Below are 18,748 nucleotides of genomic sequence, written 5' to 3'. Positions count from 1 at the left end.
ACTCAATTAAGGACAGGCACACACACACATTCACGCATACAATTAAAAAACAGGCACACACACATTCACGCACACAATAACAAACAGGCACACTCACATTCACATTCACACACACAATAACTGTAAACTTACTTTCACATAATCTGCATGCACATACATAGAATGGCATAAAGGCATACATACAAACACTGCACACAGCTGTGCAACAACAACCACAACAACTGTGTTCTACAAGTGGATACCAACACACACACAAACACACACACACACACACAAACACACACACACACACACACACACACACACACACGTCAGCAGAGAGAGCACCAATTCCTCTAACGACCACTAGGGGGCAGCGTTACATCATGTTCTTGGACAAAGACCTCCCTCCCTGACCTGGCCGATAACAGACCTGCTCGCTCGCACACCTCGAGTGCCAAAGCCAACAGGTTATCCACTAATCCAATTAACCTGCCAAACTTAACCCCATGAACTAAGATGGACATGTAATTAGTAGCAAGAAATGAATCTGTAATTGGTTGTCCCACGACGGAAACCAATGCCATCAATTTGATGACTTCTCGCATGCAGTGCCAAGTGGTGCGCAGAGTGAAGCACGTGGCAGCTGATTGGCTGGCAGACTCACAGAGGCATGTCCTTATTGGCTGAGGAGGGGTCCAGGGGGTTGCAGCTGCAGTTGCTGTAGTCGTAAGGCCCGCCCCAGAGCCGTCTGGCCAGCTGCACGGCCACCTTCCTGTCGCCCAGGGGGACGTCTTTCCCATGCCACACGTACACCTCGCCACCAAAGTCAAACACCAGGACCTGAGTGCACACACACACACACACACACACACACACACACACACACACACACACACACAAGAGTAAGGGAGAGGCACCTACACGCTTATTCATAAACACAGTGTGACATCACATCAAGATGTACAAATAGACATTAATACAAGCTGAGTCACAGAAACCTTTCTTTTAGGACTGAGAATATACGTAGATGATACTAAAGCAGACACACACACATGAATGCACGCATACAGACATACAAACACACCCAAGAACAAACACATACATGCGTGTGGACACACACACACTGGCACACACACACACATACAGACACTCAATGACACACACACACACACTCAGTGACACACACACACACACACACACACTCACTGACACTGACACACACACACACATACGCAAACTCAATGACACACACACACATACCTGTTTAGAGTTAAGTATGGTCACACTGGGGATGGTTGCCCAGGCGTCTTCCTGCGGCACCAGCTTCCCATCCACCAACTGATACACACCGGTGGACTCCACCACACCACTCTCATACAGCTCATCTTCCTCAGGCTCTCCAGCTCCTGAAACACACACACACACACACACACACACACACACACACACACACACAATAAGAAATAAAACACACACATGCACACACATTCAAGTGCCTTGAGACAAATGTATTGTTTTGGCACTATATGAATACAATTTAATTTAATTGAATAAAAAAAAAATTCTAATTCAATGTATGCTTGTTTGACAAGCTTTTTGAAGGACAGACAGGACAAACAGACAAACACACACACACACACACACACATTACCTCTGTAGTCACACTTCCCCCCCAGAAGGTTCCAGAACTCTTTAGAAGTGCGGCTATCTGTGTTTATGCCCTCCTCCAGCACGGTGACCTGAGGGGCTTTACAGCCCAGATCACGCTTAGCCTGCACATACTGAGCCATCTCTGAGCCCTGGACACACACACACACACACATACAGACACAGACACAGACACAGACACAGACACAGACACAGATATGTCAGTGAAACACGAGAAACAAATGTTCTTATGTTCATGTGTGTGTGTATGTATGTGTGTGTGAGGATGTGCTTATATGCTTTTGCAAGCTAGCCTGTGCATGTGTGTATCTGTTTGAGATTATGTGTGTATTAGTGTGTGTGAGCATAAACTGTGTATGTGAGTGCAGACCTTGGCCTTCTCGATGACATTGGCGAACTCCCCGATCCAGAGGAAGCAGTGTTTGGGGGTGATGAGCATGAAGCAGTCCCCGCTGTTCAGGGAACGAGCTGTGGGCTCCACCAGACGCACCTGTATATGTCTACGTCCTGCACACACACAAACACACACACACAAGTATAAATAAAAACCCTTGTATGCACATAATAACACAATTATTCATTCATATCATAACAAAAATCTCCATATCAGCATAAGATGAATCATCTGGCCTAACTTGACCCTTGATGTTGACTCACCTTTGATGTGGATGAGCATGAGTTTGTTGAAGGGCAGGGTGCTGTTGTTAGTCACCACCTCTGTGGACTTGACACTGCGTAGGTTAACCTTCCGGAAGTTCTCCTTACTGGCCAGACCAGCCAAGGCAACATCTGCCAGGTTAGAGTGCTTAGCCACTGAGAGAGAGAGAGAGAGAGAGAGAGAGAGAGAGAAAGAAAGGAGAGAAGAGAGAGAGAGAGGCGGGGAAGGGAAGTCAGAGATGATCCATCTCCACATGGCAAGAGTTCAACTTCCTAACGCCTTCTGAAGTGATTTCCTGCCTGATTAATCTTTAATGATGCTCTTTAGAGTGCTGCCTGGGACAAAGGCAAACAAGCTGTCTTATTTGAAACATTAATGAACGCTTTCACAGCCTCCCAAGAACTCAGCATTCAAAAGATCTGATTACAGTGTCAATTTGACATTAAATGGAGTGTGTTAGTTATGGGGTGTGTAAGTGTGTTTATGTGTATGTGTGTGTGTGTGTGTGTGTGTGTGTGTGTGGCTCTGAGCGAATGCAATTGTGTGTGTGAACTTGTGAGAGCACTGCACACATTTTTTTTGTATTATTCCAGAGGATTTTAGTTTTGTTACACAATAGTGTGTATATATGTTTGTGTGTAATTTGTGTGTAATTTGTGTGTGTGTGTGTGAGTGTGTGTGTGTGTGTGTGTGTGTGTGCTAGCAGAATGGAATGCGTGTGTTGTTCTAAGGAATTCTCCACAGGAAATTAAATAGAGGTGCTATGTTTATGACCTTGAGTGTGTGTGTGTGTGTGTGTATAAGCATGTATGTGTACAAGTATGCATTTGGAGATGCATGCATTTGTGTGTGTGTGAGCATATGTGTGTGTGCGTGTGAGTGCGACTGTGTGTGTGTGTTTATGTGTGTGTATGACCATATTTATGAACATGTGTGTTTGTGTGTGTGTGTGCGTGTTGGTGTGTTGATATGTTTCAGAGCATCTGGCGTCGGCTGTCTCACTCACTCCTCTCCATCTGGATCCTCTTGGTTTCCACGGTAGCGATGTTGAGCCGTTGCTCGGTGTAGGTCTGTCTCAAATCGTCACGTGCAGCCAGGGCCCGCAGAGGGTTCCGTGACGACGGCGTGTTCCGAGACGGACGCACCGCACGCTTGTGCTTCGCCACGGCCGATGCCAACCTGTAGCACACACACACACACACACACACACAAACACACATACATATTTGAGAGATGAGTGAGAGACAAAAACATTAGTTTGTCTGACATACTTCCTGCTCAGATATTTGACAGTCACTGATAAGAAGATGACACAACAGAATGGTGTGGGTTTCCTGAAACTAGGCACTGTCTGCCCCTGATAAGACTCATAGAGAAAGAGAGAGAGATAAAGGAATGACAAAGGAAACAAAATGAAAAAAAAAAAAACTACAGGGAGCACGCGGCTAGAGAGGAGGAGAAGTGAAAGAAGAGAAGGAGAAAAGGAAAAGAGAAAGAAGAGGAGGAGAAAAGAAGAAGAGAAAGAAGAGGAGGAGAAAAGGAGAGGAGAAAGAAGAGGAGGAGAAAAGGAGAGGAGAAAGAAGAGGAGGAGAAAAGGAGAGGAGAAAAGGAGAACGGAAATAAGAGGGGGAGAAGAGAAAGGGAGGAGGAGAAAAGAAGGAGAAGAGAAAGAAGATGAGAAAAGGAGAGGAGAAAGAAGAGGAGGAGAAAAGAAGAAGAGAAAGAAGAGGAGGAGAAAAGAAGAAGAGAAAGAAGAGGAGGAGAAAAGGAGAGGAGAAAGAAGAAGGGGAGAAAAGGAGGAGAAGAGAAAGAAGAGGAGGAGAAGAGGAAAAGAGAAAGAAGAGGAGGAGAAAAGGAGAGGAGAAAGAAGAAGGGGAGAAAAGGAGGAGAAGAGAAAGAAGAGGAGGAGAAAAGAAGAAGAGAAAGAAGAGGAGGAGAAAAGAAGAAGAGAAAGAAGAGGAGGAGAAAAGAAGAAGAGAAAGAAGAGGAGGAGAAAAGGAGAGGAGAAAGAAGAAGGGGAGAAGAGAAATGGAGGAGGAGAAGAGAAGGAGATGAAAAAGGGAGAAGGCGTCCTCAGACATCTTACTTGGGCGTGTCTGTGTTGATGATGTTGAAGTCCTGCTCTGTATCTATGGTGCCGGTAAAACCCAGGGCGCCGGGCGACACAGGCTTGTAGAAGCGTCCGAATATCTCGTCGTCATCCAGCGTCATCACCTCCTTCTCTTTCTCCTCCGTCACCTCGATGGTGGAGGACTTGCCCTTGCCCACGCCTGAGGGGGTAAAAGGGCAACAAATTAAAGATGAAGTAGGTAAATGTTTTAGTTTTTTTTTTATTATTGTTAAATGATTTACATTTTTAAATCTTCTCAAAAGCTTCTGTAAGTCAGTCTCACTGGACAGCCTGTGGTGTTTTTCCCGAAAGCGTTGGTCCGTGGGGAACGATCACTAAATGATAGGGAGACCAGCACTCTGAACTTTCTTGCTCTCTCTCTCTCTCTCTCTCTCTCTGTCTTGGACACACTGGTCATTGCACAGTGATCCATTTGGAAGATGCACCCCTTGGTGGCATTTCAGAGATATTTCCATCTGAATCCCAAACACAAGCCCTTCACAAATCTGAAGGGACGGAAAGCTCCAAATCAAGGACTAAAGCTTGAGGTCATCAAATCAAAATGAGAATACTGTTGATATCCATGTGTGTATGGTTTGCTTGCTGTGCATTATGCCAGAAACACAAAAAAGTCATGGCCTGAATGGACCTCCTACCGCACCACAAATGCCATAAATGTATCTGCTAGCTGACCAACCACAGAGACATGAATTACTGTTAACTTTTAAAGCTTAAAAGATTAAACCTTATGGACTCCCACTGCGCTTCCATGCAGCTGTTGAATTAAGAAGTAGGATTAGGCCAAAGTGCTGAATTTAGAAGATAACCGAAGGGAACACTGAGGTCAACCACCATTCTACCGAATGTGTATTCAGTTGGACCAGTGCAGGGAAATACACCGTCCTTCCATGACCATAACCATGACCACCATCACCGTCACAGAGCCACTGCAGTGCTTTGTAATCATTGAAAAACACACAGTAATTTTAGAGGCTACAACCTGAATAATGCACAATCTGAGAGATGGTCAAATTGAAGCAATTGGGCAAAATGATTCTCCAATGACCTTGACCATCATCACAAAACCACTGCAATGCTTTGTGTGTCCTTTATAATGGTCTTGGCGTCACGACAACGCCCTTTGCCCTTATTGTATCGCGTCGAGGTAGTAACTCAAGAGGCTGCAACCTCATGTGGGGGAGAGTCTCAGAGAGGTCAGATAAGGGCCTGTGTTTGGCTCTGCTGTGACAGGTTGGCAGGGAGAGGAGGGCCTGTGTTTGGCTCTGCTGTGACAGGTTGGCAGGGAGAGGAGGGCCTGTGTTTGGCTCTGCTGTGACAGGTTGGCAGGGAGAGGAGGGCCTGTGTTTGGCTCTGCTGTGACAGGTTGGCAGGGAGAGGAGTGACTGTGTATGGCTCTGCTGTGACAGGTTGGCAGGGAGAGGAGGGCCTGTGTTTGGCTCTGCTGTGACAGGTTGGCAGGGAGAGGAGTGACTGTGTATGGCTCTGCTGTGACAGGTTGGCAGGGAAGGCGGTGCTGTTCACCTTTACTGTGCAGTCTGTCCAGGAAAGACTCCAGCTTGTCCAGACGCTTGTCCCCCTCGTCCTCACCATCAGGGCGACTGGTAATTTCTGAGAAGAAGAGAAACGGCTGTCATGTTCTTCCTCCTACGCCCTCCTCCACACCACCACCATCATAATCATCATCACTATCATCAAAATCTTCATCATCTTCATTAACAAAAGCATCAAAAGTATATCTGCCTCCCATTTTATTGTAGATTAAACTGAACTCTAAACTTAGAGCTGTTACAGGTCAATCTGAAGTATATGGTGTGGTGGTGGTTCTAATGTGTGGGTGGTCGTGTCACCTTCCAGTGGCTTGACAGGAGTTCCTGAGGTGGGTTTCTTGATGAAGACTGGAGGATCGTCTTTGGCCGAGACGGGAGACGCAAGGCCTAATGGGAAGAGTTACATAATAAACAGGAAGCTGATCATCATCACTTCCTGAGGAGGTCAGGAATACACAGCACTACGGCGTCTGTCAGACTGGGCTCCGCTTCAGAGGGCCCGCCCACACACTTTAGGATAACACACATATGAAAGGATTTTTGTTTTTACTGGGGTTACACTGGGTTCATGTCAGTCACACTGCTTCAGTAAACACACACACACACACACACACACACACACACACACACACACACACACACACACACACACACACACACACCTTTCATGCCCATGCATGTAGCCATTGAGAAGTAAACCACATCAGAGTCTATGGTAAGGAAACCTGCACACACACACACACACCCACACAGACACACACACACACACCCACACAGACGCACACACCCACACACACACACACACACCCACACACACACACACACCTTTCTTGGCCATGCGGCCAGCCACAGAGAACTGTACGGAGTCGTTGGCGGCACCCTTTCCCTTGCTCTTCCACTGTTGCTCCTTCTCCTGCAGGATCTTCATCCTGTCAGCCAGGGACATCTTTTGCTCCAAATCCACAGAGGACTTCTGCAGGGGGACAGAGAGGGAGGGAGGGAGAGAGACAGAAAGAGAGAGGAGAGAGGGGGTGGGGGGGGGGGAGAGAGAGAACGAGAGAGAGAAAGAGAGAGGGAGAGAGGAGGAAGGAGGGAGAGATTGCGCAGTCAGATATTGTAAGTCTGAATATGCTGTGTTTGTGTGTACACAGATGAACTTCATCTACAGTCACCCGAAGGAAGAGATGACAAGAGATGGGAGGTGTTGAGTGCAAGAGGGAAGGACCGCTATGCTACAAAGATCTGTTTTTCTGAGGCCGAGGGGATTTGTCTGTAAATTGAACTCTCATCCAAAAACAGATTTGTTTCAGTGAGCACGGAGTATATGTTGGACCAGCTTCTTAACTGCATGTAACAGCCGCGTTGCTTCTATTACACAAAATAAGCAGAACGCAACAGTATTTCACTGTTTTCAATGGTCCAGAGAGAGAAATAGAGAGAGAGAGAGAAAGAGAGAGAGAGAGAGAGATGGAGAGAGTGAGAGAGAGAAAGAGAGAGAGGGAGGGAGAGAGACAGACAGTGAGTGAGAGGGAGAGATAGAGGGAGAGAGGGATAGAGAGAGAGAGTGAGAGGGAGGGAGGTAGAGAGAGAGAGTGATAGGGAGAGAGGGAGAGAGATAGAGGGAGAGAGAGATAGAGAGATAGAGGGAGAGAGGGAGAGAGAGAGAGAAGGATAGAGAGAGAGCAGGTAGCAGAAACTATGAGCACATCCACAGGTGCTCGAACATCACCAGGGCCAACTTTCCTCTTTCTGAACTTGACATGACAACAGACCGTGTCGAAGGAAAAAAGAAGCAGTGAAACCAAGCGCACTCTCTTAAGAGGAGGCTGGGAAAAGAGAGCGAAATTTGTTGAAAAAGCAAAAACAAAAGTCTCACAGGCAGGAAGAGAGGGGAAACAATGTTTACGAGGTAATCCCAACCGGCATGGAAATAAATAATCGTGACATCTCAGGGGGGAGGGGGGGGGGGGGGAGACCTTTAAGCAATGCTAAAGATATGTAGCTCTGCTGAATGATCAATTTATTAGATGTCTTGCCACCAACAACTCTGACATTAAAAATAATTGCAGTCACAAAGCGTGGCTCCAACTGGGAGCAGACATAATTAATAGCGCAGCAACCCTACAAGGCGCATCGCAATGTAGCTCGCTGTGTCTTGGCACTACGCAGACCCGCCACAGCTCCGTTGGCCAAATAACAAACGAGGCATCCGTCTTCCCTTCTGCTTGTGCCGTGACTTCCTTTTCCATTGTAAATCTTACGGGGCGCTGACGTACCGTTGCAAATGTCCTTCCAAGGAATTTTACCGTCTCTAGGACGGCCTGCTCCAAGAGGGAAAACAGGCCGGACGTTTATTCAAGTTCCCCCTGCCGTTCGGTGACTTTCTCTGGAGAGAATTTTAATTAAGAGCATGAAAAGGGGGGGGGGGGGGGGGGGTTCTCAATCTGAAAGGTGAACTGCGAAACCGGAGACTTCTATTTTTCAGGGGGGCGTGCAGCTTTCACGCAGTGTTGAAAGCCACCACCTGGTGCACCAAAGCGAGTCGCCAGATGAAATCCACTTCTCCTCTAAGGTTTACGTTCAAATGCAGATGAACTATGACATTTGTATGGCTTCAGCACACATGCAGACAGACGTTTAAAAGGTACACACAATAATAAAAACGTCTGGCGGCAAAGAGTTGTGTGAGCTTGCGAGAGAAACAGGAGCACGTTTGCCATTTTTAAACCCTATCCAAACCCCAACCGCGGGACAAACGACATCAAATATATAAAGGATGACTCAATTTAGCCTTCGCTATGAGAGTGGGGGGAAAATCTACAGAATATAGGATGATAAATGACAAGGTCGTCACCACATGCCGACCATGGTTGTATAATGAGTCAAAAACTTCATAAATGAGTCCCCTCTGTAATAAAATCATATCGGGTCATTTATTATCATGATAGAGTGGTCAATGTTTGAGCTAGGCTAGGAGCCTGCAGGAAAGCACAGGAAGAGAGATTGAGTTACGATGCTGAGCTTTTTGTGTGTGTGTGTGTGTGTGTGTGTGTGTGTGTGTGTGTGTGTATGTGTGTGAGTGAGTGTGTGTGCGTGTGGGCCCCTGCAGACTTAGCACGTCCCCTCAACATCTGGAGCGCACTGCAATCGCAGGTGTCCCCTGACAGGGCGCACCAAAATAAAAAACCACAGCCTCGTAAATTCCGATGGTTGATGTCCGTGGCCATGTGTGTGTGTGTGTGTGTGTGTGTGAAAGCGATAAATAATGAAAGCCTTCGGTCCCTCAGGTGGTGACGCACACACACATGCACACACAAACACATACATACCTTGCCTACAACTCATGCCCACACTTGTACATGTACACACATGCTTAAATATACACACTACATGCACACAGTCGAGTTTGAGGTGAAAACAAACCCATACACCTACTCACTTACAAACACTAACACACAAACACACAAACACACACACACACACACACACACACACACACACACAGTTTGTGAACATCAAAATTCCCCGAAATAGATCAGGGAAAGGAAGTCAATGGAAGTCAATGGAAGCAAATGGAGCTATAACAGGGAAGAGGGAGTGAGACAGAGAAGCAGAGAAAAGAGATGTAACAGAGGGAAGAGAGAGAGAGAGGGAGAAAAAGAGAGATAATGAGGGACTAGAGAATAGAGAGAATAACTGAGAGAAAGAAGGGAGAGAGAGAGGAGGAGGAGGAAAGCGAGCAAAAAAGCAGGAGGGTTGTAGCAGACCCAGAGCCTCACAGGAAGGGCAGCTTTCCCCTCACAGTCACACCACACCACACCACTACAATACTCCATTCAACACTAAGGCCTGTGAAAGCATGCTTTTATGTGTGTGTGTGTGTGTGAGAGCGAGAGAGAGAAGGCACGGCCATGTTTATTTAGAGTCATCTAATAACAGCTGAAACTTTGCCAGCAGGAACCAAACAATAGCACTGCAAAGCCCCATGAGTCACTCTGAAGGGCCAGCAGTACAGCCGTCTAACACACAGGCCAACACACACACTCACACACTCACACATTCAGCTACATCTTACAGAACCATGCAGTCAGTGTTACTGTGTGGGACAGAGATTGGGCTGTGTTTATATAAAGCATACCTTACAATTTTTATAATATGAAGAAAAGAGTTTGTGAATGAGCAAGCAAGATAGAGTGAGTGAGAAAGAGAGAGAGAGGGAAAAGAAAGAAAGAGAGAGAGAGAGAGAGATGAGAGAGAGAGAGAGAGAGAGAGAGAGAGAGAGAAAGGTCCAGATAACTGGTTGATCAAAGAACTTGAGAAAGTATATAGCAGAGTGAGCATGCAGATACAAACTTCACACACTCAATGGCGTTTACTCAAACACTTTCAAACACACACATACACAAAGACACACCCACAGACACACACACAGACACACACTCACCTGTGCAAGGAAGGCTAGACTAGGCTGGGTTCAGGACGAGGGCAGAGAGAGGAGGAGAAGTAGAGGGCAGGAGAGGCTCCTGGATGTGATGGAGGAGAGCAGGGACGGAGAGAGAGAGCGAGGGAGGAGAGGAGAGGAGTGGAGGTCTTAGGCCATCTCAGATGAAGCATCAGCAGTGGAAAAGAGGTAGGAAGGAAGAGAGGAGAAGGTAGTATGAGAAAGGGGGAGGGGAGAAGAGATGAAAAGACCAGAGAAGACAGAGAAGAGAAGAAAAAAACAGAAGTGAGGAGACAAGGTCAGAAAAAGAAAAGAAAGATAAACAGGAAGAACACTGAATGGATGGCAAGAAAAAAGACATCAGATTTCTAAACGACAGGTGAAGACAACAAAAAGGACGAGAGTGAACGGTTGAGAAAGGCAGTGAAAGAGAAACTCTTTTATTCGACCCATAATGTCATTCATAGCACCCACAAACACAGGTGGCTCATGGGCAAGTCCAAGCCTGAACCAGGCTCTACTGCATGCGCCCCCTGTCAATCAAGACCCATGAAGCTGCCAATCGGTGGCCTGGGACAGGTGGGTGGGCCTGGCCAGTGCGGTGAAGCGGCCAATCATGAGCTGAGAAACCTCACAGCTGGTGGGACAGAAGGGGATGGGGGTTTCGGGGGGTGAGGTCATTGTTATGGTACCCGAGCAGCTTTTCCAAAAGATGTCATTACCTCTGTGTTTTTCTTCTCTTTCTCTCCCTCCCTCCCTCCTTCCCTCTCTCTCTCTTTCTCTCACACACACTCTGCGGCTTTCTCATTCCTTTTCTCTCCGTTGTTAACATTGTTTTTAACTAAATCTGACAGGCACCCACTCCTCCAGACACTTTTCCAGTGTGTAGGACAGAGCAAGGAAAAGGAGAGAGAGAAAGACAGATGTATGGAGAAAGAGACAGAGAGAGAGAGCGAGAGAGAGAAAGGAGAAAAAAGGAGTGTGTGAAAAAGAAAAGTGATAGAAAAGATAACGGATGAAAGAGAGAGTTGACTCACTGAGGTCAGTAGACGTTTGGGACTGGAAGGGAGAAAAATAGGAAATGAGTTTAGTGGAGGTAGGGTGGGGCTAGAGGGTGTGTGTGTGTGTGTATGTAGGGGGGGGGGTTGATGATTAAGCATGATTTGTGAAGGGACTCATGAAACAGAACCCTCTAGATTTGTGTGGAAAAGCTTCCTGAGTGCACACACACACAGGCCCTCACACACTCACACACCTCTCAAACTCAACAACTCTAACATGTGCAAAGATTGTCTGGACAGACCAGTAATAATGCTGAAGACAAACTACACACTTTTAAATACATGTACACACACACCCTCCCCCTCCCCCTCTCCCTCTCCTCTCCCTCTCTCTCTCCCTCTCTCTCTCTCTCTCTCTCTCTCTCTCTCTCTCTCTCTCTCTCTCTCTCTCTCTCTCTCTCTCTCTCTCATCTCTCTCTCTCTCTCTCTCTCTCTCTCTCTCTCTCTCACACACACACCCTCTCCCACCCACACACACACAAACACACACGTTCCTCTAAATTCAATCTGCATCTCTGTGCAGCACTGCCTGGCTGACTCTGCACTGCCCCGCTAATGCAAAGCAGCTCTCGCCAACCAGGGATGGTGGCCGAAGTGTGTGTGCGTGTGTGTGTGTGTGTGTGTGTGTGTGTGTGTGTGTGTGTGTGTGTGTGTGTGTGTGTGTGTGTGTGTGTGTGTGTGTGTGTGAGAGGAAGAGGGAGAGGGGGCGGTGAGTGTGTGTGTGTGAGGCAGAGGGAGGGGGGGTGGGGGGGGGGGGAGGAAACACATTGAGTGTGTTTATATAATGTATATTTCTGATTATGGGTGTGTGTGAGGATGTATTTGTATGAGAGTGCATCTTTGCCCCCCCCCCACACATCAGTGGGTTTGTGTGTCCCGCGCACATCAGTGTGTGTGTGTGTGTGTGTATGTGTGTGTATGTGTGTGCGCGCATCAGTTCCAGCCTCTGAAATCTCCCTGACACATCTGGTGCAGCTCTGTAACCTGAGAGACGGCCAGAGCAAGGTCTGTGTTTTCCTGCTTCCCAACCAAAGTGCCAGAGGTCTCCTGCACACACACACACACACACACACACACACACACACACACACACACACACACACACACACACACACACACACACACACACACACACACACACACACACACACACACACACACACACACACACACACACACACACACACCCCTACCCAATGTAAACCATGCCCACACGAACACACGCACCATCCATCCAAACCAATTTGGACTTGTACACACACCCAATAGCCAGATCCAGAGGGGTCTCTATAACAGATACAGATCCCAGAACACATTCAACTTCCCACACTCAGACACACACACACACACACACACACACACACACACCTCAGCACCAGCCTCTGCAGCCCTTTTTCATAAACCTCAAATCTGTTTAGCCATTTTAATTTCTTATTTTAGGGTCTTATTCCTTATTCCATTAAAATGTCTCTGTCAGTCTTCATGGTCATCCGCAGATGGGGCTTCTTGTGGGGCGTTCGGGTTTTAAAGCTGACATTCCACAGAGCATACCTGGGCCAGTGAACACTCACTCTCTAGGACCCAGCGGAGAGTCAGCAGTCAGATGTCTCTTTCCATTCAGTCCCTTTACTAACACACTGAGCAGAGCCACTCCATAATGTTGCCCCTGGTCTGTGTGTGTGTGAGTGTGTAAGAGTGTGTGTGTGTTTGTGTGTGTGACAGCCTACATTTGTGTGTCCATCTGAGAGTATGAATGTGCATATCAGTTTGTGAGTGTATGTTAAAGTGTGTGTGTTTGTGTGTGTGTGAGTGTGTGTGTGTGTGTGACAGCCTGCATTTGTGTGCCCATCTGAAAGTATGAATGTGCATATCAGTTTGTGTGTGTGTGTGTGTGTGTGTTCACTTCATATATGTGAGTGTATTTGTCCCTGTGGGCTGCATTTCGAGCTCTCTGGATGATTCTCTCCCTCTCACAGAATATCACATCTCCGCCAGTGCAGACTTGTGTGTCATAGGACTGAAAAGCACTTATGCGCTGTTTCTCTCTCTCTTTACTTCACACAGACACACACACACAACTCTGTATCTCTATTTCTCACACAGCTTCAAAATCTCTCTCAGGCATATACATTCTCCCTCAGTCTCACAGCACACACATCCTCAATCTCTTTTAAGATAACACACACACACACACACACGCACATGCAAGCCCACACACACACACACACACACACACACACACACACACACACACACACACACAGAGCATCGAAGGGGGTCCAGACAACCTCGCCAGGACCGATGACATCATCCAGGGATTATGGTATGGAAATCCACATAGACTAGTTTTTTCCCTCTTTTCTTTTTTGTAAAGTCTGTTTCTTCCTGAAGATTTGAGGAAAGAGGGGGAAAGACACAAAGAGGGAGAGAGAGAGAGAGAGATCAAAACAGGGAGAGAAAAAGACAGAGAGAAAGAAGAAGAGAGGGGAGAGAGAGGAGAAGGGAGAGAGAGAAGAAGACTGAGGGAGGGAGAGAATGGAAGAGAAAAAGATAGCGAGAGAGAGAGAGGAAGAGAGAGAGAGAGAGAAAGAGGAAGAGGGGATATTGCTGTGCTTAAGAGATGTGCTTTTGGGGGCCTGTGAGTGGATTTGTGTGGAAGTCATTTCATCCTGGCTGGATGAGGGGCAACAGCAGCGGCTGGCTCTCTCAGCATGGAGCCCTGGATCAAAGAACACGCCAGGGAGACTCAATCTGCTGTACCACACACACACACACACACACACACACACACACACACATATATTCACAGACATACAAACACACACTCACATGCAGGCTCATACACACATATATACTCTGTCTCACACACACACACACTCACATCTGTACAAGCAAAAAAGCACACACAATCACACACCAAAACCCTCTTCAGAACAAACACACACACTCACAAAGCTCGTAAATGACCTGTCAGCTAGTCTGTGACCAAATCTGGGCATGACTTATGCAACGCAAGATTTCCAAAATTGGAATTTAAGAGACTTTGGATTATTAACTGTGTGTGTGTGTGTGTGTGTTTGTGTGAGACTGTATATGGATGTTTGACAAAATGTCTGAATGAGAAACAGTCATAGAAACAAGTGAGACGAGAGAGACTAAAAACATGAACATGAACAAACACACACACACACACACACACACACACAAACACACACACACACACACACACACATACTATAACAGGAAACAGTGGAAATGTGAAACAATGAGACCGATCAGGGGGAGAGGGAGAGGAACAGGACGAGTTAGTGAGAGCTATCGACCATGAGGAAATTGTCTCTCAACATATCAGTACACATGTGTGTGTGTGTGTGTGTGTGTGTGCATATTTGATTGATGTTGCTGCATGTCCAACTTATGACTGAAACAGATCTGAAATAATCATGAGTAAAATAACTCAAACACACACACATACTGAGAGAGTGTGAGAGAGCGCGAGAGAGAGAGGGAGATTTTTATGAGTGTCTCAAAGGCGTCTGCCTGGGGGACTGGTTAAGCTCTCCGATTTGGAACAACCTCATTTTAAAGTCCTGCCCTACCCCCTAACGCACACACACGCACACGCACACGCACACGCACACGCACACGCACACACACAAACACAGCAAATCCTCCCTTTAGCTTGGCAAAGCCTGCTGTGAAATATGCTGATTCAGCGCTGGCACCCGGACCATCCTGCCCCACCCCTGCCACCGCCAGCTTAACCCCCCAGGAAAAGCCACTCCTCCATGGGCACACTGTTACTACGGGCCCAGGCTTGGTGTGGCCTTCCCTGTGGAGATTAAGCTGCTCTTCCTACTGCCCACCAGGCAGAACTCAGCATGGTTTCATGAGACGGCACTTATGGCCGAAAGAGAGAGAGATTCCTTTCAGATGAGCTGCAGTAGAGTTGCTACAATGTGTGTGTGTGTGTGTGTGTGTGTGTGTGTGTGTGTGTGTGTGTGTGTGTGTGTGTGTGTGTGTGTGTGTGTGTGTGTGTGTGTGTGTGCATATGGGGGTTCAGATGTCTGCAAGCAAGACGGTGGGTTTTTGAGCGTTTGTCTTCTCATGTATTTTTCTGTGTGTGTGTGTATGCTGGCAAGTCTTGGATGAGGTAAAAGCTGAAGCACAGGAGAAAATAGCAAATGACTGGCTTAATGAGGTTAAAGTGAGTATGCCAGTGCCAAGTGTGTGTTTTATATGGATATGTACTGTATGTATGTCTACAAGTGCTTGTGCATGTGCATATGTGCACGTAGTTGAATGGAGGGTTGTGGTGTGTGTGTGTGTGTGTGTGTTTGTCTGAAAGTACCTTCTTCCTCCAGGCATTCTCTGCGTCGTGCAGCTGGTTGAAGCGGTCAGCCAGAGATGTCTGGACCGTATCAGAGGTCTTGCTCTTCTTCAGACGAGACCTCAAGTCATCCTCTCCACTATTCACCTCCGTCAATCTGGAGAGAGAGAGAGGGAGAGTGAGGAAGGGGGAGGGATAGAGAGAAGAGGGAGGGAGGGAGAGAAAGTGAGACAGACAGGGAGGGAGAGAAAGTGAGACAGAAAGAGAGAGAGAGAGAAAGAGAGAAAGAGAAGAGAGAGGGAGGGAGGGAGAGAGAGAGAGATACAGTGAGAGAGAGAGGGAGGGAGAGAAAGTGAAGAAGGAGGGAGAGGGGGAGAGAGAGAGATAGAGAGGGAGAGGGGGGTGACCAGAAGCAGGGGGAGAGAGTGATGCAATGCAGGATGGAAAAGATGCAGATGGACAAACAGCATTAAAAGCAAAGGAAAAGATTTACGATGAAAGAGATGGTTTGGGAAACAGAAGAGAGGGATATGGTTAGAAGCAGATGGGAAAGGAGAGACGAGACATAGGAAAGAGTGAGAAGAGGGGAGGATGAAGAAAGCCAAAAGAAAGACGGGGGGAAGCCATTTAAGAACATGTCAGAACCTCCAATAAACAGAGTCCCAGAAGAAGACAAATGTGTGTGATCAGAGGAGACATATGAGTGTGAATGTAACTGAGTCAGAGAAGAAGAACAATGTGTGTGAACAGCGTAGAGCTTTGAGTATGAATGTTACTGTACCTCCTGCGAGTACACCAGACTGGTCTTATTATCTCACAACACACACACACACAAGCTGTCATGTCAACACACATAAATTCTCTTCTATAAACTTTCTCTTTGTGTATGTGTATGTGCATACTCCTCCCAACCCACCGCACATTCATACACACTTCACACAGGCACACACACACACACACACACACACACACACAAACACACACACAGACAAACACACACACACTTACCGCTCCTTGAGTGAAGAGCTCATGCTCCCGTCCAGGCTGTCCTGCTCGTCCCCCTCCTCAGACAGGGACAAGGATGAGGTCTTCTCCAGAGACGCAGAGGAAGACGGACTCATCGGCACATCACTGGAGCTGCTTCTCTCTCTCTGCACTCCTCTCCTCCTCTCCTCCCTCTGTACCTCCTCCTCCTCTTCTTCTTCTTCTTCTTCATCTTCCTCCTCTTCTTCCCCTATCTGCACTCCTCTACTCTCCTCATCTCTCTCCTCCTCCTCGTCCTCCTCCTCTTCCTGCTCTTCCTCTTCCGCTGTGCTGGACTCACGTCGCACACCTCTCTTCCTCTCCTCTTGCTCCTCCTCTCTTTTCCTATCATCTCTTGGGTCCATCTCATCCATCTCTCTTGTCCCACCTTCCTCCTTCACTCCATTCTTTTTCTTCTCCTCCTTCACCTCCTCATAGTCGTCGTCGTCCTCCTCCTCTCTGGCTTCCTCCTTCGAGGAGGTTTCGTGGGTGCCGTTGCGCTCCTCTGTGACCCCGCCGGGGTCGGTGTCCACGCTGGTGGAGCGGCTCTTCTTCAGGATGCCCTTGATGCTCCGCTGCCCGGAGTCCTGCCTCTGCAGGCTGGGCACGGCCGACCGGGGCTCCCCTTCTGTGGAGCCGGTGGTGGAGGAGGCGGCGGAGGAGGAGGTGGAGGAGGACCGGGGCTCAGCTGTCTCCTCGCTGCTGCCCAGGCGCCGGAGCCCGGAGCCCCAGCGCAAGCCCTGGAGGAGAGACAGGCGCACACAAAGATGTGAGATTGGGGGTGCATGCACACACACACACACACACACACACACACACACACACACACACACACACACACACACACACACGCCCACGCACAGAGAGATGGACGTGCTTGCAGACACATGAATGCATACACACTCACTCACACTGTACAAATGCAAGTGTTTGCGTATTTGTGTGCGCTTTCAAACACACACTTACTGACACAAATATCAACTCACACAAACAGACACACAACACACATAGCACAGATGTGGGTACATGCGAAAAAACACACTCAGACACACAAGGAAAATAATTTATGATTGCTAGGGGGCCTGACGTGGACTTTCTGTGAGCAGGCCCACAACATCAATTTAAATTCCTTAAGGAAACATTCCCCAAGCCTCGTCACAGCAGGGCTCGTTCCTTCCTTTTCAACTGAGCTGTGTGTTTATGTTAGAGTAATTACGCCTCTCTATCTTTCGCTCCCCCCTCCCCCTACCCCTCTCTCTTTTCGGTCTCTCATTCCCTCGTTTCTGTGAGATATGCACCAGATGATGGCGTGTCTATCGTGAGACAAACATTCTGAGCCTGTAATTCTTAGAGATAGAGTTCGCCTTTCATTCAGCAGTTTCTGTCTCGATCTCTCCCTCTGTGTGTGTGTGTGTGTGTCTGTCTGTCTGTCTCTCTCTTTCTAGCCTTAAAATGTCTCCTATCTTGCTGCAACAGGTCCTAATCCTCCCAGCTGCAAAGCAAGGCTCTGTGTCTGTGTCTGTGTCTGTGTCTGTGTCTGTGTCTGTGTCTGTGTCTGTGTCTGTGTCTGTGTCTGTGTCTGTGTCTGTGTCTGTGTCTGTGTCTGTGTCTGTGTCTGTGTCTGTGTCTGTGTCTGTGTCTGTGTCTGTGTCTGTGTGCGCTTCTGGCTAACTCCAACACAAATTCTCAAGAGTACTGGGGCACCATGACCCAATGCTGTCAACACAAGGAATGAGAGAGAAAGGGAGTGAGGGGTAGACAGAGAGAGAAGAGAGAGAGAGAAATAGGTGAATAAGTAAGAGAGACAGAGAGAAAGAGGGAAACAAAAAGAGAACATGCAGACAGATAAATAAAGAGAGAGACAGTGAGAGCAAGATGGTGGAGGACAAGGCCAGAAGGGTTGTGGT

General features: G+C 47.6%; 1 protein-coding gene across 2 annotated transcripts in view; it reads right to left on the bottom strand.

Annotated features, from left to right (window-relative positions):
- svild (supervillin d) overlaps window positions 1–18,748 on the bottom strand; it is a 74,942-nt gene that overhangs the window by 11,292 nt on the left and 44,902 nt on the right. For both annotated transcript variants that reach the window (XM_080835684.1, XM_080835685.1), the window contains exons 8-19: window positions 16,827–17,581; window positions 15,840–15,975; window positions 6,812–6,959; window positions 6,287–6,373; window positions 5,961–6,047; window positions 4,395–4,578; window positions 3,315–3,487; window positions 2,308–2,463; window positions 2,021–2,157; window positions 1,634–1,781; window positions 1,243–1,388; window positions 647–822 (exon numbers count right to left, since the gene is read on the bottom strand). In XM_080835684.1, coding sequence (XP_080691810.1) covers window positions 647–822; window positions 1,243–1,388; window positions 1,634–1,781; window positions 2,021–2,157; window positions 2,308–2,463; window positions 3,315–3,487; window positions 4,395–4,578; window positions 5,961–6,047; window positions 6,287–6,373; window positions 6,812–6,959; window positions 15,840–15,975; window positions 16,827–17,581 — 2,333 coding nt within the window. The remainder of the gene's footprint in view (window positions 1–646; window positions 823–1,242; window positions 1,389–1,633; window positions 1,782–2,020; window positions 2,158–2,307; window positions 2,464–3,314; window positions 3,488–4,394; window positions 4,579–5,960; window positions 6,048–6,286; window positions 6,374–6,811; window positions 6,960–15,839; window positions 15,976–16,826; window positions 17,582–18,748) is intronic.

This window comes from Sprattus sprattus (genome assembly GCF_963457725.1).
Source record: "Sprattus sprattus genome assembly, chromosome: 3".
In the NCBI taxonomy this organism is placed as follows: Eukaryota; Metazoa; Chordata; class Actinopteri; order Clupeiformes; family Clupeidae; genus Sprattus; species Sprattus sprattus.
Note: the sequence above shows the minus strand (reverse complement) of the source record. Positions and strands in the feature narration are given on the sequence as shown.